General features: G+C 41.1%; 1 protein-coding gene across 3 annotated transcripts in view; it reads left to right on the forward strand.

The window, feature by feature from the left end:
• LOC137436480 (uncharacterized) overlaps nucleotides 1-15,709 on the forward strand; it is a 110,032-nt gene that overhangs the window by 53,502 nt on the left and 40,821 nt on the right. For all 3 annotated transcript variants that reach the window (XM_078786453.1, XM_078786451.1, XM_078786452.1), the window contains exons 11-15: nucleotides 1,614-1,711; nucleotides 3,576-3,809; nucleotides 4,803-4,900; nucleotides 6,542-6,619; nucleotides 15,227-15,286. In XM_078786453.1, the coding sequence (XP_078642579.1) occupies nucleotides 1,614-1,711; nucleotides 3,576-3,809; nucleotides 4,803-4,900; nucleotides 6,542-6,619; nucleotides 15,227-15,286 (568 nt within the window). The remainder of the gene's footprint in view (nucleotides 1-1,613; nucleotides 1,712-3,575; nucleotides 3,810-4,802; nucleotides 4,901-6,541; nucleotides 6,620-15,226; nucleotides 15,287-15,709) is intronic.

Here is a 15,709-nt window from a genome sequence, read left to right on the forward strand (position 1 = left end):
GGTGTGGTTTTTGGCGGGCTGGAACGGATTAATAGCATTTCAATGCATTTTAATGGGGAAATTTGATTTGAGAAACGAGCAAATTGAGTTACGAGCTCGGTCACAGAACGAATTAAACTCGTAAGTCAAGGTTCCACTGTATATATATATATATATATATATATATATATATATATATATATATATATATATATATATATATATATATATATATATATATATATATATATACATACACACACACATATATATCACAATTAACCAATTCGTAGAATAAACTATCAAGTTTCAAATGTGCGAGGGGTCAGCTGTGAACACGTTAAATCTAGGTTGAACCCAACTGGCCAGTCACATTGTAAAAAGTCCTCAGAGGGTGAGCTTGTTATCTCACTGAAGTATGCAGATGAACCCGAGTCCACAGATCAAGCTGATTGACTTTGAATTTAATTCTGTACTGCATGCTGTTAAACCCTGGTGTTGGCTTAGCGGTTAGGGTGCCGGCTTGGGATCCTAGGATCCTGGGTTCGAATCCCGATTGATCGCTGAATTAACGCCAGGGGGGTTGACTCAGCCTGTCATCCTTCCGAGGTCGGCAAATTGAGTACCAGCTTGCTGGGATGAATGATCACGGTGTGTACCCCGATTTAGAATAGGTACACCGTATCCCTGCGCATCGTAAGAGGCGACCAAGGGTTGGCGTCAGGAAGGGCATCTGGCCATAAAAACATTGCCTCAAACAGGGAACCATGATTGTCATGGGGCCCGCAAGGCTAACCCCCGCTCTAGCGGGGAAAATGGCCTTAAAACGTTCATTCATTCATTCATTCATTCATTCATTCATATGCTGACAGAGACAGAGACAGAGATAGGGACAGAGAAGGAACATGCAGGCTGCCGTCTCGATGCAGCCAGTGAGGAGATGCCTGCTTTGAGGTTGTCCCCGAGACCAGCAGGGTAGTTTCGTCGAGTAGACCGGCCAGTAGATAAGAACAATCCACTTTTGGTGCAGGGTGAAGCTGGTTATTTAATCAGGGCTTTGGAGTCTTGGAACCAGTCCTGGTTCACATGCAACACTCCTAATTCCTTCTTTACTGGATGAGCCGGATTTTAAAATTCCTTCTGCCACAGGACATGTAGCACACAGCCGTTGCTCCTCTCAGTTCACATTTCTCTCTCTTTCCTACTGTCTGAGGCACTCTTGAGGGCAATTATATCTCTTGCACAAGGTCAACGACGGTGGAGATTTCAAGAATTTTTATTCCAAAGGTACTTGTAATGGGGCTGGTCTTGGTTTGGTTCAGTCCCGATATAACAGCCCATAATAATTATTTTATTCAGTACACTATTCCTTCATCTGAGAGTACATTTTTCACCACTCAAACACAGCTTCTTCTATCAATACTCTGAATTCCTTTAGATGGAAACATTTATTTTATCACAGTGCAAATCCTTTTCCCCACAGTTCCAGTTATCAGGTCGAAGACTGCCTGACAATTATATGTTTTTACCGTTTTATAATACTCTGATGAAATAATAATGCAATTAACTTTAATCGACAGCACAATGTTTTATACTGATCCGTAACACTGTCTTCACCCTTTTCACCCTACCAGTGAAAGAGCAGACCCCAACTTCTGCAGGACCCGCATTATGGAAGGCGCGAACATAAATCGCTCCCTCGTTACACTTGGAAACGTCATTTCAGCACTCGGTACTGCTTCCATATTGGCAAGATGTTGTACAAAAATGGCTGTAATATTGTATTTTTTTGGGGTTTTTTGTCAAAGTCAAGGCTCATGGAAGAGCGAGAACACTGAACGGATCAGGACGCAACAGAACAAAAGGAACTGTAGAAAGAGGGGGAAGCACCAACAGAAGGTTTAAAGGGCAAAATAGAGGGAAAATTTGACAAATAAGGGAAGTGGGGAGGAATTATGGGTAGGGAAGGATGGACAGGAATTATGGGTAGGGAAGGATGGACAGGGTAGACAAGAAGGATTCAGAAGCAAACTCTCAGGAATAAAGTGGAAATTTGAAAGGAGTTGGTCTTGGGGATTGGCTGGCTTAACGGGGGAAGAAAGAATCATGATTTTGTGTGGAGGGTTGGGGTATGATCCGAGATGATGAACAGCTGTCTTGAAGACCTGGTGTGAGGAATGAGATTGAAGTGAATGTAGAAATTGGTTCCACAGGCGAGAAAAATAAGAGGAACGAATGAGTGGAGGTGAGCAGTGATTCTGGATTTTGGGATTTTCACCAGAATGGGGTTGTTGGTGTACAATGTGCACCCTGCAAAAACTTGGGGAAGTAGAGGGGGTATTCAGGGTAGTAACGAGCAGAGGGTGCAACACGAGAGAGAGAGAGAGAGAGAGAGAGAGAGAGAGAGAGAGAGAGAGAGAGAGAGAGAGAGAGAGAGATAGAGATAGAGATAGAGATAGAGATAGAGAGATAGAGATAGAGATAGAGATAGAGATAGAGATAGAGATAGAGATAGAGAGATAGAGATAGAGATAGAGATAGAGATAGAGATAGAGATAGAGATATAGATAGATAGATAGATAGATATCACCAACCTGTCTGTGAGGGGGAAATGATAGGCCCATAGACTTGGCTTCCATTGATCTTGAAGGCCTTGGTTTCCATGGCGTCAAGCTGAACAAGGTGTAAGGCAGGGGAACCAGCCCAAAGGGGAGAGCAATAATGCTCCATCAAGCTGTGGATGAAGGCCTTGTCAGTGTTTTGGAGTTCACGTGCGCCAAATAAGGACTTTGTACAATGCAAGATGCCCAGTTGACGATCGGCTTTGGAGGCTAACTTTAAAATGTGGTTTGCCCAAAAAAGATCATGGCTGATTATGAGAACCATAAATTTGAGTGACTGAATTTGCTGAAGAAGATTGTTCAAAAAGTCGATTGGAGGGTTTGCCAGATAGTCCTTCTGCAGAGTGAGTGTGTGGGATTTTTCAGGATTGAAAGACATATTCCAAGTGTAACCAGCTTGTGATTTTTCAAGGTCTGATCGGGAAGAGGCTGTTGCTGTCTCTCTGAAGGATGATGGATGTCGTGGCAGGGGGGGTTATGTGTGTGTGTGTGTGTGTGTGTGTGTGTGTGTGTGTGTGTGTGTGTATGACCCACTCCCCTGTGTGTGTGACCCACTCCCCTGTGTGTGTGACCCACTCCCCTGTGTGTGTGACCCACTCCCGTATGTGTTTTTTTTATTTTTGTTTTTGATTTGAACACTAACCATATCCAGTGAATATGTCCTTTGCACACAATAAGTAAGACACAAATGTCTATTTCAACAAGAATAACAGCTTGTTGTGGGTCTGTAGTTAAAACAGTTTTTTTTTTTTTTTTTTAATATAACAGCTTTTGCCATTTTTAAAAATAACAGTATGCCATTTTTAAATTCCAAGTTTTAAGGTGTCCCGTTTTTCCTTCTTTCAACTCTTAGTGTTACTGGTTAGAAGCCTCACATATTTAATATGGATGGCGTCAGCACATCCTGAAATAATATCTCATATTTAGTTGCTAAAAGCTCTCATATTTAACATTGTTGCCTCTTTGGTACCACAGCTGAAAACTCGATGCTCAGCACTTCACGTGTTGGGTCAGAGCATGTGAACTTATGGCAAGACAACATTTCAGATACCGCTTCCCAAATCTCTCCTGCACCTGCTGGATGCTCGCATTCTTCCATCTCTGGGCGAAGACCGAGTCGTCCTTGCTACGTGCCGTATCGAGATTCTGTGCTCACTCGGTTGCTTAAGGACAGCCTTGGTGGAAATGCGAAGACCATCGTATTGGCGAGTGAGCTAATTGCACTATCACTTCTTTTCGTTTGAATATGCAGTCAGAATGCTAAGCCTAAGTGCATAAGCATGTCGTTTCTAACTCGAGTAAAGAACTAGTCCTCTGCGTGAGCGATACAGGTGAAATTAAAACAAAAAAAAACCGGTTTATTTATCCACCGTGAAAGATGAAAACGTGCTGACGTTTCAGGCTTTATCCCACGTCAAAGCAAAAGAGAATGATGGAGAAAGAGGAAGTGGTTGATATGTGGTTGGTAAGGTCACCAGTGACCACACCCTTGACATGATACAGATGAGCAATACCTATTTGTTCAAGGCAAGGTGTGAGCATCATGAGTGACATATTGGTTAAAAGGTGAACAAGAGGAAGAAGGAAATGGGTTGGAAAGGCAAAGATAAAAAGCTAGGTGAATGGAGGGGGGATGTAAGATTCTTAAATCGGATGTCTCACGACTTGGAGGAGAGAGCAGCACTCGCACCTTGGATCAGTAGGTGCTGCTAAAGCCTCTGTCACACCTTGACGATTTAGCCAGCGTATGCCGACGTATCAAAATTGAGTGCTGGTGTGAGTCATACGCTGGCATACGTCGACAAATTTTGTGCATGCACGAAATTTGTCGACGAGCTTGGTGTACTATGACGTATGCCAGCGTGCTTCAGCGTGCTCTTAACGTAGCCAAATTTTTCATACGTCGGCATACGCTGGCTAAAACGTCAAGGTGTGACAGTGGCTTTACCTGTGTCAAGTCATTGGTGAAGTCACCTACCCAATATTACCAACCTCTTCCTGTTTCCCGTCTTCTGTTTTGCCTCGACGTAGGGAAAAGCCCAACACATCAGCACCTTTTCCTCTTTAACTGCAGATAAATCCACCATTTGCTTCAGTGTAGTTTCGTGTTTTATTTCTTCCATAGAAACATTGACTGCTTTTATCTGAGCTATTCTTCACCTGCATATGCTGGCTTGCCCCATAATCTGTTTGCATGTGCAGCGATCTCTCCTTCAAGTTCATCCTTCAGTGAGACAATGAGTACGTTGCGGTATGCAGCACGGGCCAAGAGCATTGTCAACAGGCCACGTGTGAATGAGGTACAGGAAATTTGTATTATCTCATAAACATAAGCCATATTTTTATTACTAGCGAAAATCTAAGATTTTTCAAGTATATTGGTTGGTCTTGTGCGTTAATCTTTGTTTGTTCCTTGGCAAAAAACATTTTTAGCCGCGTCGCAGACGCTGCTAATAGAGTGCCCTCTGCTGTTGTTGTTGTTCTTCTTGTTCTTCTTCTTCTTCTTGTTCTTGCAGAGAAGACAAAACCTCAAAGCTCCACCCATTCTGGGAACCATAGCTCCACCCATTTTGGGAGAGGCTTCATATAAACAAATATCCACCATTTTATTAACTCGCATAGCTTTGAGGCCTGTTTTGTAGGCCTGTGGTGTCTTCCTCTCTCACACAGTTTTATTTCAAATCAAATTCGATATATCATTTCATTTTTCACAGTCGCTAACATAGTTTTAGACTCGGTTGAAAAAAAACAGGAAGAAAATCCGATGAAAGTTGCCCTTTATAGAACGAAATGAATTCTCAAAGGCCTGTAACTTCAAGTCCATTGAGATTTTTTTTTTTAAATCGCGGCATGGTCAGTCATACACCACCCGAAATAACAGACGGGAAAATACCGAGATATATATATTTTGTTTAAATCGCGGCATGGTCAGTCATACACCGCCCGAAATAAGACGGGAAAATGCCGAGATATATTAAAAATTCGTCCATTTGATGACAATCGTCACGATGAAATATTTAATTTATACGTCGTCACAATAATGTGGAGAGAGGAGCATAGCTTCGTTCACGTGTCGCCACACACGGGAAATTGCCGAGATATATATATTTTTTAATCGCGGCATGGTCAGTTATATACCGCCTGAAATAACAGACGGTAAAATGCCGAGATATATTTTCACTTTGCACAAAAATAACATCAAGTAATCGAATCAATAGGAATGTCCTGTGCCTATAACATCGACGTTATAGGCACAGCTGCATCTAGGCATTGTGTAACATCGACGCGGCTTTTGTTTTAATTAAAACTTTTTGTACTTGTTTTTGACAAGTATGTTGATCACTCTGGTTTGTGTGTTTGTTTGTTTTAGTCTGTTCGTTCACTTGTACTTGCCTACAGGTCATAATTTTAACCCGATCTTCATGAAACTTCATCAAATGGTGGAGTTCGTGGTCCGACAAAATCATATATTTATTTTTGAGGTCAAATCCACCACTTTTGGTTTGAAAAACAAACGAAGGCTGGAAAGGGTGGAAATGCAAATGGTTCGGTGGATGTGTGGAGTATCATTGAGAGAGAAGACAAATGATGAATTGCAAAAGATGATGGGAATAGAGCCTGTGATGGATGCTGTGAAGAGAAACAGTTTGAGATGGTTTGGTCATGTGTTGAGGAAGGATGAAAGTGACTGGTTGAGAAGAGTGATGGAAATGAATGTAAAAGGAAGTAGAGGACGGGGAAGACCGAGAAAGACTTGGTTAAAGGTGGTGGAAGAAGAAATGCGGGCAAGGGGGTTAACAAGGGGAGATGCAGAAAATAGGGCAAAATGGAGAAGATTGTCATGGGGTCCGCAAGGCTAACCTCCGCTCTTGCAGGGAAAATGGCAAAAATGAAAATGAAAATGGTGATTGAATGTAATTGTTTCTTAACCTTTGCTTCAGGATCCAAATGTTCGGATCATTAGAGAACTCAGGCAGGAAGTGGAAAGGTTGAAGGATTTGTTGAGGAATGCTGGGCCGGTAAGTTTACACACTGAAGAACGATTTGTGATTTTATTGTTATCGTCAATGTTGGTATTCCTCTCTAACTTCTCATAAAATGGTCTTTACCTTGATGCAAACCGTGATTTATTTTATTTTATTTCGTTGTTTAAATTGCTCATCATATAATTATTTGTTCATCCAACGGCTTCTAAAACAATTTTTTTGTTGCAGAGCTTCTTAATTGAGTGTTTGTTTGAATGTATTTACACACTTTGTTAAGGATTCTGATTCTGATGTGCCTGCATCAGTGTACAGAGCGTCAGTGCTGCCGAAGTAGTTTATTGGTAAGGGTTATACTGGGTGGTTTGCTGTTGCCTTCCCAGCTGAGGTTTGGGCAGGATTTTTTGGAATTTGTTCATGGTACGGCGATAGCCTGCCTGTTCTTCGCAAAGGACACCATCGGATCTTTAACGTCTACCAACTAATGTCTGCAGACTGGGCACCCAGTTAAACGTCCATCCGAGGGATGACACACATTGATTATTCAAACCCAAGCTAGACAGCTTAAAGGCAGTTGAAGGATTTGTGGCATAACAGAGATTTAACCTTACCAGCAAAATTGGTATCTCCAGAAAAGCTAAATCAATCTTGATAAAAGTTTCACGACTCAATGTAACTTATGGAAAAAAAAAAAAAAAGCTGACAATTGCCACTTTAGGGATAGGAACAATATATTGCCTTCCATGCCTTGCAATATTGTCACGGAGGCAATACAATCCTGAATCCTGCATGGAAGGCAATAAAATATTGGAACAATATACAGTATTGCCTTTCTTACATTGCAATATTGTTTCGGCCAAATTGCACAAAACCTCTGCAAACACTTGTGAAATGTTCATGAAAATTTCAGGAATGATCTATCTTCATATTAATTATATGCTATATAACGAGCATTTATTATAATTGCATGCAAGATACCAGCAAGGTTTGAAGTTCCAAATACCAATAGATTTCCAAAATTGATATCTCTGGAAAGGCTAAATCGATCTTTATAAAAGTTGAAAGATGGCCACTTTTTATAATGACTAAGTTAGAAGTTTAAGTTTAATTTCATGGCATTTCTTAATAAATGTTGTTGTTTTTTTAAATGTTGAGACGCAGTGGAAAAGTAATGGTGAATATAACTCACAGATCAAGAAGAAAATTGCAAGGACTGGTTGCTTCATAAATAACATTCAAACCGAAAAGATAAATTGATGTCTGCATGGGAAAGTTGTGGGATCAAATGCTCAAGTTTGGGAAAATATAATCCAGGAGGTTTTGCTGAAGGCCGTTCAGGAGAGAGGTGGGGTGAAGTTCGCAATATCTCTCTGCCTGCCTTCTTGGCTTTATGTTGCTGGAATTAAATATTACAACTGACACGATGGCTTAGTGGTATGCACACGATCCTCTAAGCTGTCTACCTTGGGTTCGAATCTCGACCCAGCTAAAAATCGGTCATCCCAATGTTTTACCGGCATGGTAATTAATCAATGGGTGTGGCCTCCCTCGGATGGTCGTTAAACTGGTGGCCCTTTTGGCATCATTAGTTGATGATTGACAAAATCTCACGATGTCCTTTGCTAAGAGTAGGCGAGATATCGCACGAACCATGGCCAAATTACAATTTCCTGCTGTATCTACTGCTGGAGAGGGATGGCAAAACTCCCAGCATCACCCTTGCCAATAAACTGCTTCGGCAGCACTGACTCTCTGACAGAGTATGTAACAGAGTATCAGTCAGTCTCTCATGAAATATTTATACATTGCTGTTTAATAAGATGTATAATGATTTTACCTGAGATATAGGGATGTGGTTTGCTATTATATGAGTGATGAGAATCAAACGTTACACCAATACATGCCTTGGTGATATAGGGGGTCCACAAATTACCGTTACAAATTCAAACTATAATTTAACCTAGACTAGAGCAATGCGACCGTGTCGCCAATATGCCTCCACATAGTCCCACAATGGGTAGATGCCCTCGTTGACTGTCCTAAAATTAAACGTTTGATTTAAATCCATTCAGCTGTTTTCAAGTATCACATTTTCACCAGTCATGACAGTTTTCACATCGACCAGTGAAGCAGTTGCAGAGAAGGAATTTTTTTTAATATTGGCTTTCAAGCTTATAAGCTAATATAGCTGCCATACCACATGACATATGACTTTTTAAAATGTACGCTCTGCATATGTGTGGTAAGGGGATCACGTTTGTGAAGTTTCGTTTTGATCTTATAATGTTAGTTTTTCTATCCAAGATGGCTGCCAAACCACGTGACCTATGACATCATTTTCAAACTATATGTAGCAATGGCTAAAGATGATGGAAGAAGAAATGCGGGCAAGGGGGTTAACAAGGAGAGATGCAGAAAATAGGGCAAAATGGAGAAGATTGTCATGGGGACCGCAAGGCTAACCCCCGCTCTTGCAGGGAAAATGGCCTTAAAATGCATGTTGTTGTATGCAGCAATGGTACCAGATGATATTTGTAAAATTTCGCATCAATAGGGTAAGCGGTTTCAGAGATGCAATTATTTAAGATTTCCCTTCAATCCAATATGGCTGCCACACCATGTGACCAATGATGTTTTCATGATAATTGTTTAATCGCCATGCCGTGTCAATGATGTACGTAAAGTTTTCGAGTCGATGGATTTTTTTTTTGATTTTTTTTTTTGGGGGGGGGGGGGGGGGGGTGGGGGGGGGGGGTTTGGGAGAAGATGGGATCGATGAAGGTTTTTGGTTAAATCCAATATGGCTGCCAAACCATGTGACTTATGATGTCATAAATTTAATATTTCAATACAAATGGGTCATAGATCATGTGCATGCAATTTTAGATTTTTCGGATAAGGAATTCGATTAAAACATTTTTGGCTGGTATACCACTTCACCTATGATGTCATCATTATCATGCTTTTGTTCCCCATTGGGAGTACTTGACAATGTGCCAAGTTTAAAATTTTTCCATTCAGTGGTTTTCCGAGAATCTTTTTTAAATTATTTGTGTTTATCCAAGATAGCTGCCATACCACGTGACATGACATCACAATTATCATAAAAGCATTCTGCATGGGTGTCACTCCTACCCTGAAGGTTTCGTCTCAATTGGACATGTGGTTGCTGAGAAAAACGAGGTTTAGCCCCGGACAACCCAAAAACATAATGCCTTCGGGGGCGGAGGCATAAAAAAAAAATGGTGTGGTGTGCAGCACTTGATAGAACGTTTCACAAAGTTTTGTTGTCAAGATTTGTGAAGAATATCATTTAACATCATCCGTACTTATGGGGCACTGCACCGAAAGGAATCATGAACATGTGCTTGGCCGTCTCCATAATCTTATTTTGCCACTCACGAATCATTTTCTTGATCCTGGCTGCCTTCCATCGATCATGCTGAAGCTTTGTTGAACCTGTGTCTCTGATCTTGTCTCTATAAACCAGGCACATTACACTTATTCTTGTGGAGGATGATGCCATTTTGTTTGTGTGCAATGTTGAGGCTCATTGAGAAGCTATAACATCAAACGGATTAGGACGTAACAGAACAAAATGAAAAGTAGAAAGATTGGGGGGAAACACCAACAGCAAGGATAAGGGACAGCATAGAGGAGAATTACATGAGGGCAAGGGGAGGACACAGAGGATGGACAATATGGATACAGGTTTTCAGAAAGGAAAAACTATTCGGAAGTAAAAACTGGAAACTTGAAAAGAGGTGGCTTGCGGAGGATTAATGGGGGTAGAAAAGACCGTGATTGTAGATGGTGGTGAACAGCTGTCTTGAAGACCTGGAGGGAATAATGAGATTGAAGAGAATGTCGAAGTTGGGTTCACATGTGGGAATAAAGAGAAACGAATGAGTGGAGGTGAGCAGTGATTCTCGATTTTGGGAGTTTCACCAGAAAGAGGTTACTGGCTGACAACGTGTGTACCCTGCATACACCTGTTTGATGGAGGTGTTGAGTGGGGGGGAGGGTGGGAGAGGTGCAGAGCACAGATGGCAGAGGGTGCACAGAGACGTGCAGAAAGGAGGTGGTAGAAGACGAAGAGAACACAGACCTGTCTGTGTTGTGAAAGTGATAGGGCCATGGACTCAGCTTTATCTTTGGAGATTCCAATAACCTTGAAGGCCTCGGTTAACATGGCGTCAAGCTGAACAAGGTGTGAGGCAGGGTCACAAACCCGGGGGTGTGCGTGGGACAGTACTCTATCAAGCTGTGGATGAAGGCCATGTAGGAGGATAGGAGTTCAGGTGTGCCAAGGAAGGACTTTGCACAATGGATTATGCTCAGTCAGCGACTGGCTTTGGAGGCCAACTTGAAAGTGTGGATTGTCCAATATCATGGCTGCCAGTGAAACCCAAATGTTTGAGTGAATTCACTTTTTCAAGAGGATTCCTTAAGAAAAAGGGCAGTATATGTCATGACAAAGTTGATTTGAGTTTAGAGGCACAGTGCCTATAGAAAGTCTACACCCCCTTTCAAATTTTTCACCTTTTGTTGCCTTCTAGCCTGGAATTAAATCAGTTTTTTTTCCACCTTTATTTACACACCGTAACTCACAACTTCCAAGTAAAAAACAAATCTACATATTTCAGAAAATGAATTTAAAATACTAAACTAAACTATCTTGGTTGAATAAGTGTCCACCCCTCTGAGTTAATACTTGGTGGAAGCACCTTTGGCAGCAATTACAGCTGTGAGTCTGTTGGGACAGGTCTCTACCAACTTTGCACACCTTGATTGGGCTGCCACCACCATACTTCACAGTATGGATGGTATTCTTTGGGTAATGTGCTGTGCTGGGTTTGTGCCAAATGTAACATTTTGCATTTGGGCCAAAAAGCTCCATCCTGGTTTCGTCAAAACACAAATCTTTTTGCCACATGGCTTCAGAATCTCTCCCGAGTGTTTTTTTGCCACCCTCGAACGGGACTCAAGGTGGGCTTTCTTGAGTAATGGCTTCCTTCTTGCCACCCTACCATACAGGCCAGACTTGTGGAGTGATTGGGATATTGTTGACACATGCACACAGTGACCGGTCTTTGCCATAAAGGCCTGTAGCTCTTTCAAAGTTGCCATTGGCCTCTCGGTGGCCTCTCGGATCAGTCTCCTCCTTGCTTGGTCATCCAGTTTGGAGGGACGGCCTGATCTAGGCAGGGTCTTGGTGGTATCCATACGCCTTCCACTTCTTAATGATTGTCTTGACTGTGCTCCAAGGGATATTCAAGGCCTTTGAAATATTTTTATACCCATCCCCTGATCTGTGCCTTTCCACAACTTTATCCTGGAGGTCTTTTGAAAGGTCCTTCGTGCTCATAGGTCCTGCTCTGCTGTGAAATGCACTACCCAGCAGAGGAAACCTACAGGAACAGCTGATTTTATTCTGAAATAATCAGAATCACTACAATTTAGCACAAGTGGAGGCCAATTACCTTGCTGTGTAATTTTGAAGGTGATTGGTTTCACCTGAGATAATTTACAATTGCTATTATAAGGGTTTAGACACTTATCCAACCAAGATATTCTACTTTTATGTTTTTAAATTAATTTTTCTGATTTTGTGACTGATTTGGAGGTCAAACGTCATTTTGAGGTAATATTTCTAAAATCATCATTTTTCACCTGATTGTCTTGAAAGTTGAACAGGATTTGAATATTGGGTCACTGAATTGGGAAAGTAACGATTTTGAAGGTCAAAGGGTCAAAGGGTCAAAGCTCAACTCAAAACCAACCTAAAATTATCTATTTTCATCTGAAAATCGTCAATTTTCATCCAATTGTCCTGAGCTTTGATTTAGATTGTCAATTCTAATCTTGATGAAATAGATTATTTGATGTATCCATGTCAACCTTTTCTTTGGGGGTGGGGTGGGGGGTGGGGGGGATGGATTTTGAAAATATCATGCTCTGCAGTCTGCATGACATCTTTCTCGTTATTCTGTTTGTCTGTCTTTCAATCGCCGACAGATCACAATTCTAAACCGATTGTCATGAAACTTTACGAAACTGTAGAGGTAGTCACAACTGAAAAGCCTATTGTTTTTGAGGTCAAAGGCCATCTTGAGGTTTAATTTCTAAAATCGTAATTTTTCATCTGATTGACTTGAAATTTGAACAGGATTTCCATATCAGGTCACTATTAGAACAAAAACACCCTTTAGAACCCAAACGCCCTTGAGAACCCAAAAATATCCTTTAGAACCCCAAAACACCCTTTAGAACCCTAACACCCTTTAGAACCCGAACACTTTCAGACCCCTTCAGGCCCTTTAAGACATGATAGACCCTGATACACCCTTTAGAACCCTTAGATCTCGAAGACCCTTTACATACTTTTCGACCATTTAGAACCCCGAATAACCTTAGACTCCTTACTATCGTTTAGAACTTCACACCTTTCATGTCTTTTAATTCCCCGTAGACCCCTTTTAGATGTTTAAGACCCTTTAGATGTATTGTGAAATATATATTAGACCTTCAGACAATTATGACCCATTAGACCTTAAATTACACCCTTAAGACCCTTGAAACACTTTGGACCATTTCGACCCTTTAGACCCATTTTGACCTTCAAACCATTTGACCTTTACAACTAGACCATTTAGACCTTTCATTTGCCATCAATAACCTTTCATTTAGTACATCCTTCCATTTATTTGCCACACAAAATAGACCACACAAAACAAGTCCTGGTGAGGGTCTGCAATCTCTGATTGCCCTTTCTTGTTGCTTCTTGTAATCCTTCTCCCATGCCATTTACTTGTTAAATAAATGTATCTGGTCTCAGGGTTGAATTCTGCTCGTTGTGGTGATCTCATTTGGTGATTTTGGTGTCATTACCAAAATATTGACATCACTCGATTAACTAGATTGTATTCATAGAATACTTAACCCCTGCGCACTGTGTGCAGTCAACTTGGTGCGAGACAACCCTTCTGTTTTTGAAGGTTTTCTAAAATTTGATCCAATATGACTGTCAGGCCATGTGAGCGATTACATCATAAATATATATTCTTCAACATAATTGTTGCATAGATCACTCTCAATACATTTCAAATTGATCAGACAAAGCATTGCCCCTGTGAAATTATGATGTCATAATGACATCAATGACGTCATCGTTAACAACACCTATTCCCCATGCGGAGTTCTTTACAATAAGCCACGTTTCAATTTTTCCATGGAGCGGTTTTGGAGATATAAAGGTACAACGTTTTTCGGTTTTTCAAGATGGCACCTGTACCACGTGACCTATTACATCATAATTATCATTAAAATATTCTACAGGAGGAGGCGCTCCTATGGTGAAAATTTGGTGTCCATCAGACCAACAGTTGGAGAGAAAATAATTCGTACTGATCGGATGAAGCGTTTACTTGTCGAATTATGACATCATAACGAAGGCACCGATGACATCATCACCAACACCTCTTATTCCCCATGCGGAGTACTTGACAATGAGCCATGTTTCATATTTTTGCATTGAGTGGTTTCAGAGATATAGAGGTACAAATTTTTTCCAAGATGGTGCCTGTAGCACTTGAGCTATGATGTCATAATTATCATTAAAATGTTATACAGGAGGAGCTGCTCCTATGGTACAAATTTTGTGTCCATCAGACTTAGTTGCAGAGGAAATTTTTTTTTCATACTGATCAGATGATGTGTTGCACTTGTCGAATTATGACGTCATAATGAAGGCACCGATGACATCATCAACATATCTAGTTCCCCATTGGAAGTACTTGACAATGAGCCATGTTTCAATTTTCTCCATTGAGCGGTTTGGGAGATATAGAGGTGTAACGTTTTTCTAAGATGGCTTCCGTACCACGTGACCTATGACGTCATAATTATGAATTAATCATTTCTACAGGCAGAGGCACTCCGATGGTAAAATTCCGTGTCAATCGGACTAACCGTTGCCGATAAAATGAATTTTAAAAATGCAGACACGTACGTCACACGTACGCAACCAAATACCTAACCCTGCTTTTCGCTTCACGAGCGCAGGGTAATTACACGGCCGCCCCAACGAATATTGTGACATGACAAACGGATCCAAAACAGGTCCAGGAACTTGCTCGGGGCTGTGGACTTCGCTGGCGGTTGCCGTCATTTTGACATGACCCGCCGAACTCTAACCATTTAACCAGAACGGGCCACGGCTGTTACAATATGTATATGGATAATGTAATCTGCTGAGGTGTGTGGTGTTGTCGTGTTTACTGCCAGAGCTGCTGAGCTTTCACTTAGTTGTTTCACCACCATTAGTTATCTGTCGATTATTATCATGACAAGATACCCTGGCCATTATGTAGAATAGTAATGTAATATGATAAGACATTTCCTGCTACTGTAATGATTTTTTTTTTAATCATTGCTCCTTGAAGGACATACAATTTTCAGTAACCTAGGGTGGTGTGCCAGGTATAGTTTTTGTTGCAGGGGGGAGGATGGGAGTGCTTCTTTGGTTATGGACATGTCGCTTCCTCTGCACGTCATTCATAAAATAAAATAAAAAATTGGGAGAACATGATGGTAGAAATGACAAATGTTTACTTGTGGAGTTACTTGTGTTTGTCATTTCAGAGAGTCCTGAATCCACCACCAAGGAGCCTGATTGAGATGCTTCACAGCAGTGACACAAAGGTAAGTTGATTATGTACTTCTCACAAACTGTTGTTTTAACCTTTGTTATTACTACTTATCATTTGTATCCTCATTGTTTTTTTCCTATTATCCTGGTAGTGGTGTAGTGTGCAGAGTAAACTGCAATCTCCCTTGAAGATGATTTGGTATTGGTTCTTATATGCATTGTCTTGCAATACAGAGCAAACTTTCCCAGCCTAGTACCAATGAGCTCAGTAATACCTTCTGTAATGCTAGTTAGTTAATAGCACTTTCCGTCCTGGGTGTAAGGAACTATACATGTATGTATTGGCAAAATGACAAAAAAAAATTCAGTATGCTGTGGAGAAGGTTTTTTTTATTCGGGTTGTCACAATGAAAATCATCTTTCTCTGCTTCCGGGCCCTACAGCACACTACACCACCATTGCTTGCACACATCGGC

The sequence above is a fragment of the Myxine glutinosa genome, chromosome 11, assembly GCF_964187855.1.
Source record: "Myxine glutinosa chromosome 11, kmMyxGlut1.1, whole genome shotgun sequence".
Taxonomy (NCBI): domain Eukaryota; kingdom Metazoa; phylum Chordata; class Myxini; order Myxiniformes; family Myxinidae; genus Myxine; species Myxine glutinosa.